The 17,063-nt window shown below is 48.2% G+C and overlaps 2 protein-coding genes across 4 annotated transcripts; one reads left to right on the top strand and one right to left on the bottom strand.

Annotated features, from left to right (window-relative positions):
• Positions 1–466: 466 nt before the first annotated feature.
• psmd3 (proteasome 26S subunit, non-ATPase 3) lies at positions 467–9,599 on the bottom strand. The gene is made up of 12 exons (XM_054759042.1): positions 8,279–9,599; positions 7,723–7,913; positions 7,519–7,659; positions 7,308–7,444; positions 7,050–7,240; positions 3,652–3,755; positions 3,471–3,585; positions 3,255–3,374; positions 3,078–3,181; positions 2,832–2,987; positions 2,714–2,764; positions 467–641 (listed from the first exon to the last, which is right to left on the bottom strand). The coding sequence occupies exons 1-12, from the start codon at positions 8,448–8,450 to the stop codon at positions 564–566; spliced, it is 1,560 nt and encodes a 519-aa protein (XP_054615017.1). The 5' UTR covers positions 8,451–9,599; the 3' UTR covers positions 467–563.
• On the top strand, positions 8,659–15,290 carry LOC129170901 (serine/threonine-protein kinase WNK4-like). 3 transcript variants are annotated; one of them, XM_054759030.1, is made up of 23 exons: positions 8,659–8,732; positions 8,808–9,249; positions 9,476–9,648; positions 9,720–9,940; positions 10,006–10,163; positions 10,229–10,317; positions 10,386–10,605; positions 10,670–10,894; positions 10,979–11,170; positions 11,233–11,297; positions 11,371–11,494; positions 11,569–11,685; positions 12,033–12,152; positions 12,223–12,277; positions 12,380–12,475; positions 12,589–12,998; positions 13,080–13,128; positions 13,205–13,257; positions 13,324–13,378; positions 13,446–13,836; positions 13,912–14,096; positions 14,175–14,260; positions 14,330–15,286. In XM_054759030.1, coding segments are annotated over exons 1-23 (3,567 nt in total). In that variant the 5' UTR covers positions 8,659–8,730; the 3' UTR covers positions 14,369–15,286. The 3 variants fall into 3 exon arrangements, with proteins under 3 accessions (XP_054615005.1, XP_054615007.1, XP_054615006.1); XM_054759032.1 differs by lacking the exon at positions 8,659–8,732 and having other exon boundaries at positions 9,106–9,357; positions 14,175–14,255; positions 14,330–15,287; XM_054759031.1 differs by lacking the exon at positions 8,659–8,732 and having other exon boundaries at positions 9,106–9,357; positions 9,476–9,940; positions 14,175–14,255; positions 14,330–15,290.
• The last annotated feature ends 1,773 nt before the right edge of the window (positions 15,291–17,063 follow it).

Raw genomic sequence — 17,063 nt, forward strand, 5'->3', positions numbered from 1 at the left:
ACTAAGGCTGTCGATCCCAAAGAAACTAAGCTTCAAGTATATTTTAAACGCGTTCAGTGTGAGTGTTTAGTATTTTGCGTGCCTGCGTGCATTTCAGGTTTGGGAAATCGTGGAAGATTTAAACACGCAGTCACAGAAATTACTGATTTCACAATGATTGACGTCATATGCAGCTCATGCCTAACGTGATCAAACACTTCCTGAACAATATATTCAACTTATAAAACAAATCTAGCAACAAAAAGGCTGTCAAAACTTTTAAATGGTCTTATTTGATGTAAACCCTGGCTATGTTCTTTGATTTCTGATATTTGTATTATTGTATACTTCTTTCCTACTAATAAAGATTGTTTAAAAAAAAAAAGTCAAACACTTCCTGCTTGGGAACAGGAAGGTCACAAGCAAAAGGGATTAAAAAAATAAAATGAAAAAAGATGCAGGATTTAGGACACAATGGACACATGAACAAAGTCACGGTCTTTTATTGGTTCATACACCACAGCAAAAAAAACAAAGAGGACATGAGGACTGCCGCTGTCTGGACAGGAAGCCAGCTGAGGGGCTCAGGGGAAGCTGTCGTCGTCATCTTCGGCCATTTCTTTGGCGAACTCCAGATCCTGCTGTTCACGTTCCCGACGCTCCTGAACACACACACAACTTGTCATTGGCAGATGTGTCTACAAAGGTGATGTCATGTGTCTGCTTTTCGCTTGATGAGGACATGGTCCTGCAGAGTGCACGGCCGGTTGTTATTAAATGTTGTTAGCTCGTCAGTTACAAACGTGTGGAGGACTCTAGCACGCCATCCCACCAGCCGCAGAGGACGTGGGGTTCTATGGCTCATCATCATGTTTCTAAAGCCTTTGGAAGCTTCAACTTCCCTGGCTGATAGCTTGAGGCGTCGCTTCAATATGTCCACATAAAGTTCTTTCTTCATGATGTAGATGTATTTTATCAAGTGCAGCAAAACAGTCCCACACCACCCTGCTGCCACGCCCAGACTTCAGAGTTGGGATGCTCTTCTCAGGTTTGCAAGCCTTTTTCCTCCAAATGTAACCATGCCTTTCATCACACCACCGGACATGTCTTTGTCCCGGTGTACATTTGGGTGAATGGTTTCTTGGAAGTACGTGGTCTTTCAGCTCTTGTTGCTATAAGACAATGTGACTGTGGATAATGACACACTCTTAACCCTTAGATTTGCTTCTGGGGTTGAGTCGCACGTTTTGGACCAAAAAATGTTCATCTCTGGGACACAGAACCTGTCCCCTTCCTGAGTGGTGGGATGGCTGGAAAATTCCCATGTTGTATATGCTAATAATAATAATAAAAATAGTTTGAAAAGATGAATGTGGCATCTTCAAGCATCTGGAAATTGCACCCATGGATGAAGTAGACTTGTGGAGCTCCACAATTTCTTTCCTGATATCTTAGCTGATTTATTAATGTCAAAGAATGAAGAGGGAGGCGTGGCCCAAAAAATACCTGCACACGTTCCTCCATCAGAAGCTTCCAAAGCCACGTCATCATCGTGTGGGCTTTCCCACATTCTTTAAAGACGTAGTCATATTTGTCTATGTCAGCTTTTGACTTTGTGAAGAAAGTCATAAAAATACGGTCTCTCTCATAATTGCAGCATTTAGCAAATAGAAAAAAATGATGTAATCCTAACCGATCTAAAACAGGAAAAGTTTAGTCAGATTCCATTTTAGATGGTGAGAAAAACACTGCATGTAAACTTCAACTGTACATATGCTAACAACTTCTATACAGTACAGTAGAGAGTAGAATAGCATTGTACAGAATCCCCCCCTATTTGTGGTTTGGCATTCGCTCCCACGCATATTCAGATTTATTTATCTGCTTCAAATGGTAATGAATGACTTTCTACGATGCCAACTTGTATAGAAAGTAGAAAGTATTTGATGGTGCTATCGACAGGAGGGGGGGAAAAATGTTGCTGCAATGAATCCAGGAGAGGGCGCTGAAAACAACACTTTCCAGCAGACAGATGCTTTGAGAAGACAAGATGTTGTATAAGTACAATGCTGCATACTACATGCCTGTCATTGTTTATTCATGCATCCAGCACTATTCTAAATGTCATTAATAAGTGGGATCGGCATATTAGTGTAATACAGTATATTAGTATAATAGGCTGTGTCCATTATTTGTAGTTCTTCGCCATTCACTGGGGGTCTTGGAAGGTAACCTCTGTGAATAGCATGGACCTACTATGTTTGTTTTTTTTAACATCCTATGTGTTATAGCTGACAAAGCATATTATTAGTTTTAACTATTCATCTTTTTCTCCTTCCAACATGCCTGTTTGATCTTACAACCTTTACTGTGTTTTTTTTTTGTAATTTTCTAACATTTTTAGAATAAGCTGTGGGCCACAAATGTGCACTTTGGACCCCCTTGAAGGAAGGGTTTTCTCCTAGCATCAGGCACAATATGCATTTAACATACATACTATATAGATCACCGTGCACACTATACATGCTGTACTAAATACAGCACGTGTACACTATACAGATTACATATTATATAGGGCACCAGTCAAAAGTTTAGACACACGCTGGCAAATAATAGCATAAGATAGCGTACATACAACATACATATTCATATATAACAATAATAATATTTAGCTGTGAAAGCAGCCTCAGTCACTGAAGGTGTGTGTGTGTGTGTGTGTGTGTGTGTGTGTTACCTCTGCTGATTCCAGGTCTTTGTTGTAAGCTTTTGGTGGAAACCTCATAGCCTGCATGACAAAGAGGAGTCTTACACGTCATGTGACCTGTGCAGTCATGTGAGTGTGGCGTGCTTACCTTGACAGACATGTTGTGTATGTCCAAGCAGAAGGAGATTCTCTGGTGGAAAGCCAGCTGAGGTTCTCGGGTGCCGTAGATGTCCATGGTTTCTTTGGATTGGACAAAGCCTTTCTCGTGATTGATGCTCGCCTCGATCACGCCGTCTCTGATGGCCTGCAACACACCCATGCAGACACACACGCACGCATGGCAGTGAAGTTGCATAGCGGTGTGTAGTTGTGTGTGTCAAGATATGGGAATTACCTTGGCCACTATGAACTCGGCATCTTCTGGACTGTCCAGCTGCAGCTTGAGAGCGATGTCAGCCAGCGAGATGCGAGAGTAGGACAGGCTGATCATGCGCACACCTACACACGCACACGGTTGTGTCCTTTGTAGATCTTGTCATGTCGCAGCGGCGGTGCAGAGCAGTTAACTCACCAGTCTTGATGACGTTGTGTCTCAAGCGGATGATGAGCGTGTACGTGCCGTCAGCCTGGAACTTCTCACCAAACTGCTCCAACACCTGGTTGAACTTGGACAGGTTTCCCGTTCTCACTGCTGCACATGTACACACACACACACACACACACACAATCATCAACAGTCAGCATGGCAGGTGTCCTGCAGGTGGCGTTAACGCCTATCAGCACTGACCCTGAGTCAGCAGGAAGTAGGGCATCAGAGACCTCTTGAGTGACGGCTGTCTGAACTGGAGCCTGTCAGGAATCTCTCCTAACAACAACTCCACCACGATCAGCAGCTTGTGGACCTGCACACACGCACATGCTTGCTGCATGCTGGCTGAATGTGTGTGTGTGTGTGTGTGTGCACCAACCGTTTGTTTGAAGCCCACAGCAGTGTGTTGAGGTGCTTTCCTCAGCGCATTGGTCAGAGTTCTGCGAGCCTCAGAGTACTCCAGCTGGATGGCTTTAATGCGACCTGCATGTCACATGACACCTGGGTCAAAACCTGACTTACTTTCCGCCCCAAATACATTATATAAAAATGCAAGCATATACAAATGACTTCATTGAGTTGAAAAGAAGGAAACACTTTCGATTAATGATGTCATATATATTGTATAATACAGTGCTGTGACGGCCGCAATAAATTTGGATCAACACAAAGATTTGGCGCAATCTGCTCACCCTCGCCCCGATCACGTTACAATAGGACTGTCTGAGTGGGTTGTAGTTACAATTCCGTACCATATATGGCATCATAACTGCAAAATCAGAAGCACTTGAGCTTGCTTAAAGAAAAAGTGCCCTTTTTTAAAAAAAAAAAAGCCCATTATCCACAATCCTTATGTGATACATTGGTAGAGATACAAAAACAGGTAAAAAGAGGCAGCTAATGAATGCATGTACAGACCCTTTCCAAAAAATTAGAATGTCATGGAAAAGTTGTTTAATTTCCATAATTCCATTCAAAAAGTTAAACTTTCATAGATTATAGATTCAGGGCCCACAATTGAAACGATTTCAAGTGTTTATTTGTTTATTTTTACATAATTTGGGCTTCCAGCTCATTAAACCCACAAAAACAGGAATTCAAAAAATTAGAATACTGTGAAGAAATCAGCCCAAATTTTGCAGGGCATGAATGTTTTAAACTGAGTGTCACACACTAATCATCTACTAAACTCAAATCACCTGCACAGGCTTCCCCAGGTGTCATTAAATTGCTTCAGTTTGGTTCAATTGTCTCAGTTGGGTTCAATATGGGGAAGACTGCAGACATGACAACTGGCCAGAAGACCATCATTGATACCCTCCATAGGATGGGTAAGCCACAAAAGTTCATAGCTAAGAAGGCTGGTTGTTCACAGAGTGCTGTGTCCAAGCATATCAATGGAAAGTCTAGAGGAAGGGCAAAATGTGGCAGGAGAAGATGCACCAGCAAAAGAGATGACCGTGGGCTTCAGCGGATTATCAAACAGGGAAGATTCAAGAATCTGGCAGAGATCCAGAAAGAGTGGAATGAGGCGGGAGTCACAGCTTCAAAAACCACCACATTCAGACGCATCCGGGAGATGGGCTACAACTGTGGGGTTCCTCGGGTCAAGCCACTTCTGAACCTGAGCCGACGTAGGAAGCGTCTCCACTGGGCCAAGGAGAAGAAGGACTGGACTGTTGGCCAGTGGTCCAAGGTCCTCTTTTCCCATGAAAGTAAAGTGTGCCTTTCATTTGGGAATCAAGGTCCAAGGGTTTGGAGGAAGACGGGTGAGGAACAGAACCCAAACTGCCTGAGGTCCAGTGTGAAATATCCACAGTCCGTCATGATTTGGGGTGCAATGTCCGGTGCAGGTGTTGGTAAACTCTGCTTTCTTAAATTCAAGGTCACCGCAACAGTCTACCAGAATGTTTTAGAGGACTTCATGATTCCTTGAAGATGCAGATTTCATCTTCCAGCAGGACCTGGCCCCTGCCCATACCGCCAGAAGCACCAAAACCTGTTTTGATGCCCATGCCATCACAGTGCTTGACTGGCCAGCCAACTCAGCAGACCTAAACCCCATTGAGAATCTATGGGGTATTCTCAAGAGGAAAATGAGGGGCACCAGACCCAACAACAAAGAAGAGCTGACATGAAGCATCAAGGAAATCTGGGCTTCCATAACTCCCAGGCAATGCCACAGGCTGATTGCTTCAATGCCACGTGGCATCGAGGCAGTGATTAAGGCAAAGGGATTCCCAACCAAGTATTGAAGATTGACATATCGTTTTGAAAGTACCATATTTTGATTGATTTGATGTGATCCTAATTTCTTTCTTTTTTTTCCTGCAAAAACTGAGAAGTAAATGGTGATTTCTTCACAGTATTCTATTTTTTTGAATTCCTGTTTTCGTGGGTTTTATGAGCTGGAAGCCCAAATTATGTAAAAATAAACAAACACTTGAAATCGTTTCAATTGTGGGCCCTGAATCTATAATCTATGAAAGTTTAACTTTTTGAATGGAATTATGGAAATTAAACAACTTTTCCATGACATTCTAATTTTTTGGAAAGGGTCTGTAATGCGACACGTATTCCGCCTAGAAAGGCCACCATTAAAACACCAACAAAGTTTTCTGTTTTTTTATCCATGCTGTGAGCATGTAGTAACGGGTACATTCATGAAAACACGGAATACTTACACTATTTTGCTAATTTCAAGCATTAGCGGAATTTCCTTCCTGGGTGCACTGATTTCACATAGCAACATAGGAAGGAGCGCTACACCTAGCGTAACTTTTCCAAACTCAAAAAGAAAAACAGCAGAAGTGGCGGCAGCTCCTATATGTGGCGTTACCTTTTGAGGCATTGTGAGTAGCTAGCCGGTGTGGTGTGGCGAGGTGTCATGATGATGCACAAAATTCTAAACAAAAGTGCACTTTCCCTTAAAGGGAGGTGCGTTTCACTTTTCAAGCCACAGCCACTAACTAGCTTGACAACATGGTGCAAACGGACATGGGAAGGTCATCACACAGAATGACAGACTTACTCTTGGTGGAAACCAAAAAATAAACAGCATTACATGTAAGGGGTGAGTTAACACTCAACAATCACCTAGCATTCTGTGTGGGTAACGACGACTAAACACTAACAAAACACACATGACTTGGTGGCCGCAAGGAATGCTGGGTACTCCAGGGGCAACTCCCCTTGACACTACAAAATAGGGTTGTGCGACTTGAATTCTTTTGCAATCATGCATGTTGATGTCGCAACCGAGCTGTGTCTGGCAAAACTGAGCGCGACAAGCTGCTATGGGCTGCACCATGTAATGTTGTGCTGTAGCTAGCACGGCTAAAGTATATACTTCCAGAGTGCATAGAATCCTTAAATAAATTACAAGTATCATCGTCACTGGAGGAAGATGGAGGAACTGCCGAGCTAGCAGAAAGTAAAGTGGCGAAAGAGACGGGCGAAAGAGACGGATAAGTGCTTAGTACACTTTAACATCTATCTGGAAATGTGTTACAGTGGAGAGTAAGCCGGTCTGAATAGGACATTAGCTAGTAGATTAAAAATAATACAACAACTACCCAAAGCAACACTCAACGTCCCAAAATCAGAAATGACAATACATCAGCAGCCAAGGAAGGGGACTGTAACCACATGTACAATGATGTGCACTGCAGTCCTGTGGGAATCACTGTAATACATGTATTTTTGCATATGTGTCCAGACTATAGGGGCTCCTGTATATCTCAATGAATGCCCCCCCATCCCCACCCCTAACACCACCTGTGTAGTAGAGGTATCGGGCCCACTCGTTGTTGTTGGCAAGTTCGGGGAAGACGGACTTGGAGACGAGCTTCTCGGCCTGGTCGTACAGGTTGAAGTGTAGGTAGTTCCTCAGCAGAAGGTTCAGAAGAACCGCCTGGCCGTCGGCATCATGGCGCAGGGTCGCCGTGCGTAGGCGAGTGTGCAGGAAGCTGCAGGGAGCAAGGACAGCAGGTCAGCTAATGAGGGAGAGGCGAGCTAGACAAGCAAGGCGCGTACCTGCGGATGGTGTCGAACTGGCCCAAGAACTCATAGACCCTGGCGTGGTAGTAGTAGCATTTGGCGGCCACCAGGTCCAGGGCCCTGCGGTTCTTGGAGGCAATCTTGTGCAGCAGGTCATCAGACACCTTCTGAGCCTGGAGGCCAGAGTCACGTGTTGAACGATGGACAATTTGAACAGTTCAAGCGAAGCGCACCGTTCAGCTCTCACCTCAGGGAACCTCTTGTTGTTGGTCAGGTGGACGACCAGCAGCAGCTGCAGGTAGGCTTCCACCTCTGGCAGCAGTGGACTGGACGCCGCCTTCCCTGTCCTAGGACGAAACGGCACGTCTCCGTCCACCATGTCCATGGGCTGAATGCAAACATCATGTGGTCAGACGCCTGTTGAAGAAAGACACGACAAGCCGGCACTCACCTCATCCAGGAAGGACAGCAGAAAGTCTCTGGTGGCAGCATTGTTGGTGAAGAAGCCGCTGATGGCTTTGTGCAGCACCAACGTGTTGAGGCGGCGACTCGTAGACGGTAGCGCTCTCAGCGCACGCAGGACGAAGCGAGGCTCCTTCCCTGACACGGCCTTCTCGATCTGTTTGACGTGCTCCTTGATGTCTGACCACCAGGACGAAGACAATCAGTGACGTCATCACGTAAACGTCGACATCATCAAGGTCCACATTGGACAAAAACACTGTCTTCAACTTAGACTGACTTTAAAGTTATTATTAAAGCCCATAACACTCTTATATGGGATTGGATTCATGTGATGTATTTACAATAATGTGTGTATCATATATAAATAATGGTGTTTGTGTTCAAACTACAACCGATTTAAAAAACATTAGCTCGGTGACGTCATCAGCGAAACGCTGATGCTAACAAGCTAAACGAAGCTAGCGTCCAAGAAGTTGAGTTTTCAGCGTCTTTGGTACCGGTGCGGTCTCATTGGTACCGTTCGAGAAAGCGGTCCTCTTTACCGTCCAAAGTGAGACTGTCCATCTCTTTGGGCTGCTTAGCAGAGCTAGCAGCCTCCGCCTCGGGCATCTCCACGTCCTGCGGCTCGGCGCCGACCTCTTTCGGCTTGTCAGTCTTCGAGTCCCGGTCTCGGCCTCCCGCTCGGTCCCGCCGCTTGGCCGCTGTCTCCTTCATGGTGTGTGCTCGTGGAAAAGAAGCAGTTCACAGCACAAAGACAGCTTTTTAATAAACTACTGCCCTCTCAAGCGTTCGCTACAATGACTGGCAACTATTATGCAGCACAAAGGATTGTGGGACGACGCAGGCAGTACGAGGAGATCCCAGAAAACATTAATCGAGACGTGACTAATCGACTTCCACGTTCTGCGCAGCGCAGTGGTGGAGAGTACAGAAATACTTTTACTTCTTCCTCTCTGGTTCTTAACTTGACGTAAATAAATGACAACAATAGTATATGTATGTTTATATAAACAATATAAAATATTGATGTAGTTCATATATAGTTCACGTGTAAATGTTGTTGTCTTCCAGGTGTCTGGGGGCGGAGCTTGTCCTAACTCCTCCTACCATCTGCCCCCAGCTGATAGAGCATGTCAGAGGAGTGAAGGCAGAAACATCTGCTGGTCCAGACCCACATGAAGACACCATGAAGCCTGAGACTCTCGCCTGTCCTCCTCTTCCCGGAACAATCCACGTGGACGATTCCCTGGACGTCCAATTGGACAGCAGCTCTGAGGAAGGGGAGGATATGGCGGTGGCATTGTTGTCATCCAACAGGGAGTCGTTACCGTGGCAACAGAAGGAAGAGGAGGAGCACGACGAGGTGGAGACAAAGGCGGTGGCGTCTTCTCCGGACGGACGCTTCCTCAAGTTCAACGTCGAGATCGGCCGAGGATCCTTCAAGACGGTCTACAAGGGTCTGGACACCGAGACTACCGTGGAGGTGGCCTGGTGCGAGCTGCAGGTAGCACAGGTGCACACACACACACACAAACACACATATTGTGCTACCTTGACCTCCTGTGCTGCTACTGGCTGAAGCCAGTGATGTCATCATACAGCTCATCATGCAAGTGCACATGTGAGATAACACGCTAATGACTCAGCACTTTGCAGACCGCACCAGCGCCAGCTGGCTGGTATTGATAACAAACACGCTGACGACCTACACGTTGATCCTTTGACCTTTCACCCATCAGACTCACCGTCTGAGCAAGGCGGAGCGGCAGAGGTTCAGCGAGGAGGTGGGAATGCTGAAAGCTCTCCAGCATCCAAACATCGTTCGCTTCTTCGACTCGTGGAAGTCGGTGCTGAAAGGTCACAAGTGCACCATCCTGGTAACAGAGCTCATGACGTCAGGGACCCTCAAGACGTGAGTCCACTGGGCCCCGCTCCCCTCCACCCACCCAGTGTCTTCTGTCCCACTGACCACTGCCCCCTCAGGTACTTGCGCAGATTTCGTCAGATGAAGCTGAAGCTGCTAAAGCGCTGGAGCTTCCAGATTCTCAAAGGTCTGCACTTCCTGCACTCGCGCAGCCCCCCCATCCTGCACCGCGACCTCAAGTGCGACAACATCTTCATCACCGGACCCTCTGCCTCCATCAAGATCGGAGATCTGGGCCTTGCCACGCTCAAGAAGGCCTCCTTCGCCAAGAGCGTGATCGGTAAGAGCCTCAGCTGCCATTGCCATGACATCACAGTGACATCACGCAGCATGCTCTGCGCGCAGGAACACCGGAGTTCATGGCCCCAGAGATGTATGAGGAAAAGTACGATGAGGCCGTGGATGTCTACGCCTTCGGAATGTGCATCCTGGAGATGGCCACGTCCGAGTATCCATACTCTGAATGTGAGAACGCTGCTCAGATCTACCGCAAGGTCACCAGTGTAAGTGGCATCCAGCTGAGCTCCTTTCTGCCTCGTCCACGTATCTCAGTCGCCTCGTCTTCCAGGGAATCAAACCGGACAGTTTTTCTCAAGTCCAAGTCCCGGAGCTGAAGGAGATCATTGAGGGCTGCATCCGCACCAAGAGCAGCGAGCGGTAGGAAGACCATCTCAGCATTAGTACGCTAACCTCCACACCTCTTCACCGGCCACTCGCAATTGCAGGTTCACAGTTCAGGACCTTCTGGACCACCGCTTCTTCCATGGCCAGCTGGGCGTCCACGTTGAGCTGGCTGAGGATGACGACGGTAGGAAAGCGGCGCTGAAGCTGTGGCTGAGGATGGATGGTACCAAGAGGCTTCATGGGAAATACAAGGACAGCGATGCCATTGAGTTATTCTTTGAGCTCTACAAAGACGTCCCAGAGGAGGTGGCCCAGGAAATGGTAGCACCACATGATGTCACTGTCATAAGCTTGGCTGGCGCTCACCTGTCCCGCCCTCTCCCAGGTGGTGCTGGGCTTTGTGTCCGAGGGGGACTACAAACTGGTGGCCAAGGCCCTCAGAGACCGCGTCACCATCATCAAGCGCCAACGCGAGGAGCGCCGCCGCTTGGCTCAGGGCGACCTACAGGATGACACCATCCTCGGGAGGGAACACCCTCCACCTCCTCCCCAGACGTCCAGTCAACAAGGAGCCTCAAACTGGCCTGCTGCGGCTCAGGTGACCGCCACGGTGCGTTCAGGCTCAGATGAGTAATGTACCAATAATGTGGGAAATCTGTCATGAGTAAAAGTGGATCAAACGTCCAAATTCCAGCAGGACGTCACTGATGCTCCTGCCGTGCCCTGGCTACAAGCTCCGCCCAAAAGCAGCAGGACAGGAGGAGACGAAGACAAGATGGCAAGCAGCCCAGGTGTGCTGAACAAGGCAGAGGCCCCGCCCCTTCCTGTCATTTCCAGAGCTCGTGTGTCAAAGCCTCCGCCCCTTCCTGTGCTGCGCTTCCCCAGGGTGAGTAGGGGGCGGGGCCATGGCAGACGCAGTAGCAGCCATCTTGTTTGTCGTCCATACAGAGCATCGCTGTGTCCCAGCAGCCGCCATCAGCATCAGTCGGCGGCTTCTCGTCGCCCGTGGACAGGTACCGCCCACACATGCGCACGTGCTCACATCGACCTTCTTTCAAGGACGCGACTTCTTTTTCTGACTCCCAGCTACGCCTCTGACGTGACGTCGGGTTTGAGTGACGGCAACGACGGCCAATCAGACAAGAGCAACCAGGAAGTGAGTGGCAGGAAGTTGAGGAAAAGAACGAGGGCTCGCCTGAGGATCACGGGGGTGAGGATATCGCCATCTCCCGGTCACACGTGGATGCATTTGTGTTTGCGTGATGGTCACATGCATTCTTGCAGGTGTCCAACATGGGAGACCGCGTTGTGGAATGTCAGCTGACCACCCATGACAGCAAGATGGTCACTTTCAAGTTTGACCTGGACGGAGATGACCCCGAGGACATCGCCTCCGTCATGGTGAGCAGTGAGACCCTGCCCTGCCTCCCTTCCTGTCAACTCCTAGTACAACACTACACAGTGCAACACTACGTAGTCAATCACTACAAAGAACACTATGCAGTAGAGCAGTATGTGGTAAGACAGTACATTGTAAGACAGTAGGTAGTAGGACAGAACGTAGTAAGACAGTACTTAGTACAACAGTACATTGTAGGACAGTAGGTAGTGGGACAGTATGAAGTAAGATAGTACTATATGTAGGAGGACAGTATGTAGTAAGACAGCATGTAGTAAGACAGTACATAGTAAGAGAGCACTACTCTATGCAGAGGACAAAGAGTAAAAGGAGTGTCTGGTGTCCTCAGACCCACAGAGACTTCATCCTGCCTTCTGAGACGGAAGAGTTCATCCAGCGCATGTATGACATCATCAACAGGGCGGAGTCTATGATCCATCAGCACGCCCCACCGCTTCCCGAGTCCAAGGTGCGTTTGAAGAAAACACAACAGGAAGTGACATCATCATCATTTCTAAATCATGTCACTGTGTCGTTAGCCAAAGATGGCAGCTGCAAACCTCCCCAGGACGCCATCCAGCTCGTCCCTAACTGGTAAGATGGGAAGATGTGTGTGTGTGTGTGTGTGTGGGGGGGGGGGGGGGGGGGGGGGGGGGGGGGCAATCATCTCTCTTCTACTTTGTATCTTCCTGTCAGACTCCACAGAGGCTGAGCCGTCCCCCGTTTACATTGATCATGACGCCACGCCCCTCTCCAGCCTGCTGTGCCCGCCATCGCTACGCAATTATTCAGGTAGCCTCTTGCTAGCACCCCTATGTGAACCCCCCCATGATTCAAGTCATCTTTCTGTTAAAATGAGTTAGCTCACCTTTGTCTTCTGTGACCCCTGCTCCCCCCCCACACAGACACTCTGCCTCCCTCCCAGTACTACCCATTGTCTCCCCCGTACTCCCCCTACACCTCGCCTGCCGTCCCCCCTCAGGCCCACAGTAACTCCTCGTTCCTCACCCCCCTCTCCTCCACGGTCGCCCCCTCTCCTCAGTGGCCCCCCCCCAACCAACCCCTGTTCTCCCTGGCCAACATGCTATCACTAGCCATGAGCGTAGCCCAGACTTTTATACCCCCTCACGGGTCCCCCAGTCCCCTGCTCGCCCCCCATCTTCCCTTCTCCCCTCCCGTGCCTCCATCTTTAGGCTCAAAGCTCCGCCCTCAGAGCCACGCCTCTTGGGCTGCACCTCACTCCCCTCAACCAACAGGGACAGGCACCCCCGCCAACAGTCGCCAGGGGGCGTCGGCCAGCCGGAGTCCAGGAGAGGTGAGTAGGTTTCCTGATCCCAGGTCAGCCTGGTTCTGAGATGTAAGGCGGGATCAGAACTCTGGTGTCTTTTCCTTCCAGCGTCAAAGTCCGGTACAGTTTTGGGATGGCTTGACTTCGCCCCCTCATGGTAATTGACTGGTGAGATCACGCGTCAGTGTCACGTCCTCATCAATCCACCCTGATTACCTGATTACCTCGCACAGGTTCTGCTCCGGGCCCGACCCCGTCCCTTCCTGCTGGGTTTCCTCCACACAAAGTAATGTGCTAATGGTAATGCTAATGCTGTCAACACTACATGATTTGTGACGATGTCCTGATCCAGGTTGTGTCCGCCATCACCCCGCCACCTGGACCATCAGCAGCGCAGGACGGTGAGGGTGAGAGGGTCGCGTTGGGCCTCCATGTGAAAGTGAAAGTCTAGTGCCACCTTCTGATCTTTTCCAGCAAACACAACTTCCACCTTCAGCGTGGGTCGTTTCCAAGTGGCAACCTCTCAAGACCCTCCAGATGGCCATCATCCAGAGCCCCACCCCCTTCAGAAGGCCGCACCCACCACACGTTCTCCGCCCCCGTCTCAGATGAGCCAATCAGAGAGCTCAGAGAGCATTACAGATGAGGAGAGCCAATCAGAGAGCAGCCTCTGCACAGTGACCGCCTTTCCCTCTGGAGGAGGGGAGGAGAAGAGGAGGAGGGGCGCGGGCCGCAGGTTAACGGGCATATGGGAGGGGCCAGCTGGCAGCCAATCACGGACCCGCTCAGTGTCATACGTCAGTTCTGATGAATCCGAGAATGACAACGATGAGATGTGGGAAGGGCTGAAGGAGCTTCGGGAAAGGTGAGTGCATTACCATGGAAACCAATTAGCTGTGATGTTTTATAAGCCCCCCCACCCCCTACCCCGCTGTCCCAGACACCTGCTGGAGGTGCACGAGCTGCAGGCCAATCAAAGGCGAGAGATCGAGGAGCTCTGCCTGAAGATGGGAAAAGTTCCGCCCCTGGGCGTGGTCTCCCCGGCCGCTGTACTCAACCAACGCCGCGGCTTCCCGCTTGCTCGCAGAAACAGTCTTCAGAGAGCGGAAGTGCTGCCCCCCGCAGGTGGGAGGGCACACTGCGGCCTGAAGGGGTTGGGGGGGGGTCACATGACAGTCACAGGACACTTGTCGCTCTCTGCAGGTATCATGAGGAAGCGCTCGGCCAGCGGCGGATCTCAGGAGCGGCCATGCAGAGGCGTGACCTTTGCCCCCGAACACACGTGTATGGTGAGCGCTTAGAGGAGTTTCCCGCTCTTTTTGTTTTGCCCTTCCTCATGCCAACCTTCGACCTTGCAGCCTCCCATCAACGTCAAGAGGCACCAAGACGGAACGTGAAGACCAGCGTGCTGTCGTTTGATTCCAGCAGGTTTGGCGGGAGCCAAATGTGGAGGCCACGCCGTCTTCCTCCACCTGTGACGCCCTGTGGTCATGGCTAGCTGGCTATTGTTATATAAGCTATTGTTACACAAATGATCATAATGGATGATTGTCATGACGTCAGCTAAACGCTCAAACCACAAGCGCTTCCATGGATGTAAACAACAAGCATAAACACAGAATATGTCATGAATAATTCCATAAACTCAGAAGATTTACACCACAGACTTCACCTAGCTTGAAGCTAGCGTTAACCAATGTGAACGGTGCGAGTATTATTCCTCTAATAATGAATCTTGTCTTACTTTTGCTGTTTCTCTTCATAATTTACAGTAGTTGCTTATGAATGAAGCCCCGCCTTTTATGTCGGTCCATTGTTTGGTGTTACACAGAAATTATTCCCACCCTAAACAACGACACAGAGTACAATTTCCTGACGTTCTCCTGCCACTTCTTCCTAATGACGCTATTGGCCAGTTTGAAATGTGAAATGTAATCCATACGCACATGTTTATTATTATTATTGTTGCTGAATATCGCTATTCAACACCGTTTGTGACTAAATGTCTTATTCAGTGTCCAACATTACTCTCACATGTCCACATATGTAAGAAATATGTTATTTTCTTAACTTTATTACGAATTAAATTGATTTACAGGTATGCGTTTTTTCCAGTGTGTAAAAATGTGCATCTTCTGTTAAAAGCTTTGAAATGTTAATTTATCAATAATAGGTTTGCACAGGTGATAATCACACGTCATTTTTTTCCTTGACTTTTATCATATGTTATATTTGTAAAAGACATTTTAGTCTAAATTCACATTTCTTTAATGAGATGAAAAATAAATGAAGGTTTTGCTTCACCAGTGGTACAATGTCACATCCATCAATCCATTATGTACAGCATGGAAAAGATGATTGGTTTATTTTTCTCATGGTGTGCTTCTCAAGAAGATCAAAAGATGCTGCTGTTGCTATGGCAACTCAAAGACGCCACAAGATCACTGGGGACGGCTGCTGGCTCCTATCCTCTTAAGCAGAAGTTTCACACGGTTCTGGATCACATCCTGAACTAAGCTGATGTTTCCTCGGACCACCAGTGCACCCTATAGACACACACACACACACACACACACACACACACACACATCTCACTAGTCGTAACTTGTAGCAACTTGTGGGGACTCGTGGTGACTCACATCATAATAGTCCATCTGGCAAATGGTGACTCCTTTAGGTTGTGGAATCTCTACTTTGGCAAGCCATTCTACACACACACACACACACACACACACACACACACACGCATGCATGTTGTGTCACATAGTGAATTAATAGTGTGAAATGTTCTTACTTTTTACTTTGGATACAAGGATGACCTGTAAGCGTTTTCTCTGCAAACACACACACACACACACACACACACACGCAGTGATGTGTGTCTTGAAACATAAGTGATAACATGATTAGGATGATCACATCAGATCTTACTACAACTTTTCCCAACAACTTTGATGAGCGAACTTCACATCTGAGGAAGAAAATTCATAAAGCTTACGATAATGTTTTTAGTAGACATGATGTGTGTGTGTGTGTGTGTGTGTGTGTGTGTGTGCGCGCGCGTGTTCTCACCTGGCACTCCTATGAAGAAGAACCAGTTGATTTCCTTTGATGTCCACCCTAAAGAACACCTCACAGGTCTGCAGGAAAAGCAAAAGAAGATAGAGAAAAAACAGCAGAAGAAGAAGAAGAAGCGGTGATGCGCGCTGCCACCTACAGGCTCCTTTCTCTGACGGATGCTTACCAAAATAAATACAGATTTCTTTCCGGGTGGTCGGACTGTGGCGCTGGTTCTGATGGTGAATCCGGTCTGATGAACACTGACAGCAGGAGGCTCCATTAGCTCCACCTCCACAAGGCCCTACAGCCAATCACATGCTTATCTGATCACGTGACCTTGAGAGGACGCACAAGCGGTTCTTACGTGGGAAAATCCAAGGGCAGCCCACAAGGTAGATTGGATGCGGTTCACCTGAGGAGCATGCGTGGAGGAATGTCACAATGGTGGCCCTTTCAGAGTAAAAGCCTAACGCTCTCACCTGAGGTAGCGTGACGACAATGGGTCCCAGATCAAAGAGCGGCTGCAGCATGCCGTTGAAGAAGAGGTTGGGTAAATGCACGTACGCCATCGCCTCCTCGTCCAGTCCCTGCAGCTGAAGACTGAAAGCAATCTCTTCATATCTACTTCCTGTTTACGCATCACTTCACACCAACTGCTGCTACCTAACTTCCTCTTCAGCTTCTCCCTGCGTTACCCCATCATGTCTTCGAAACAACCACACCAAGGTGCACCACAACCACGCAAACGTCTTACCAAGTGCTTTGTACAAAGTGCTAGTAAACGTTACAAAGCGGTAGTGGAGGACAAAGAGGTAGTGAAGGTTACAAAGACGCATTACAAAATGGTAGTGAAAGTTACAAAGAGGTATTACAAAATGGTAGTGAAGGTTACAAAGAGGTATTACAAAATGGTAGTGGATGTTACAAAACGGTAGTAGAGGTTACAAAGAGGTAGTGGAGGTTACAAAGAGGTAGTGAACGTTACAAAGCGGTCGTGGATGTTACAAAACGATAGTAGAAGTTACAAAGCGG

This window comes from Dunckerocampus dactyliophorus, chromosome 18 (genome assembly GCF_027744805.1).
Source record: "Dunckerocampus dactyliophorus isolate RoL2022-P2 chromosome 18, RoL_Ddac_1.1, whole genome shotgun sequence".
Lineage (NCBI taxonomy): Eukaryota > Metazoa > Chordata > Actinopteri > Syngnathiformes > Syngnathidae > Dunckerocampus > Dunckerocampus dactyliophorus.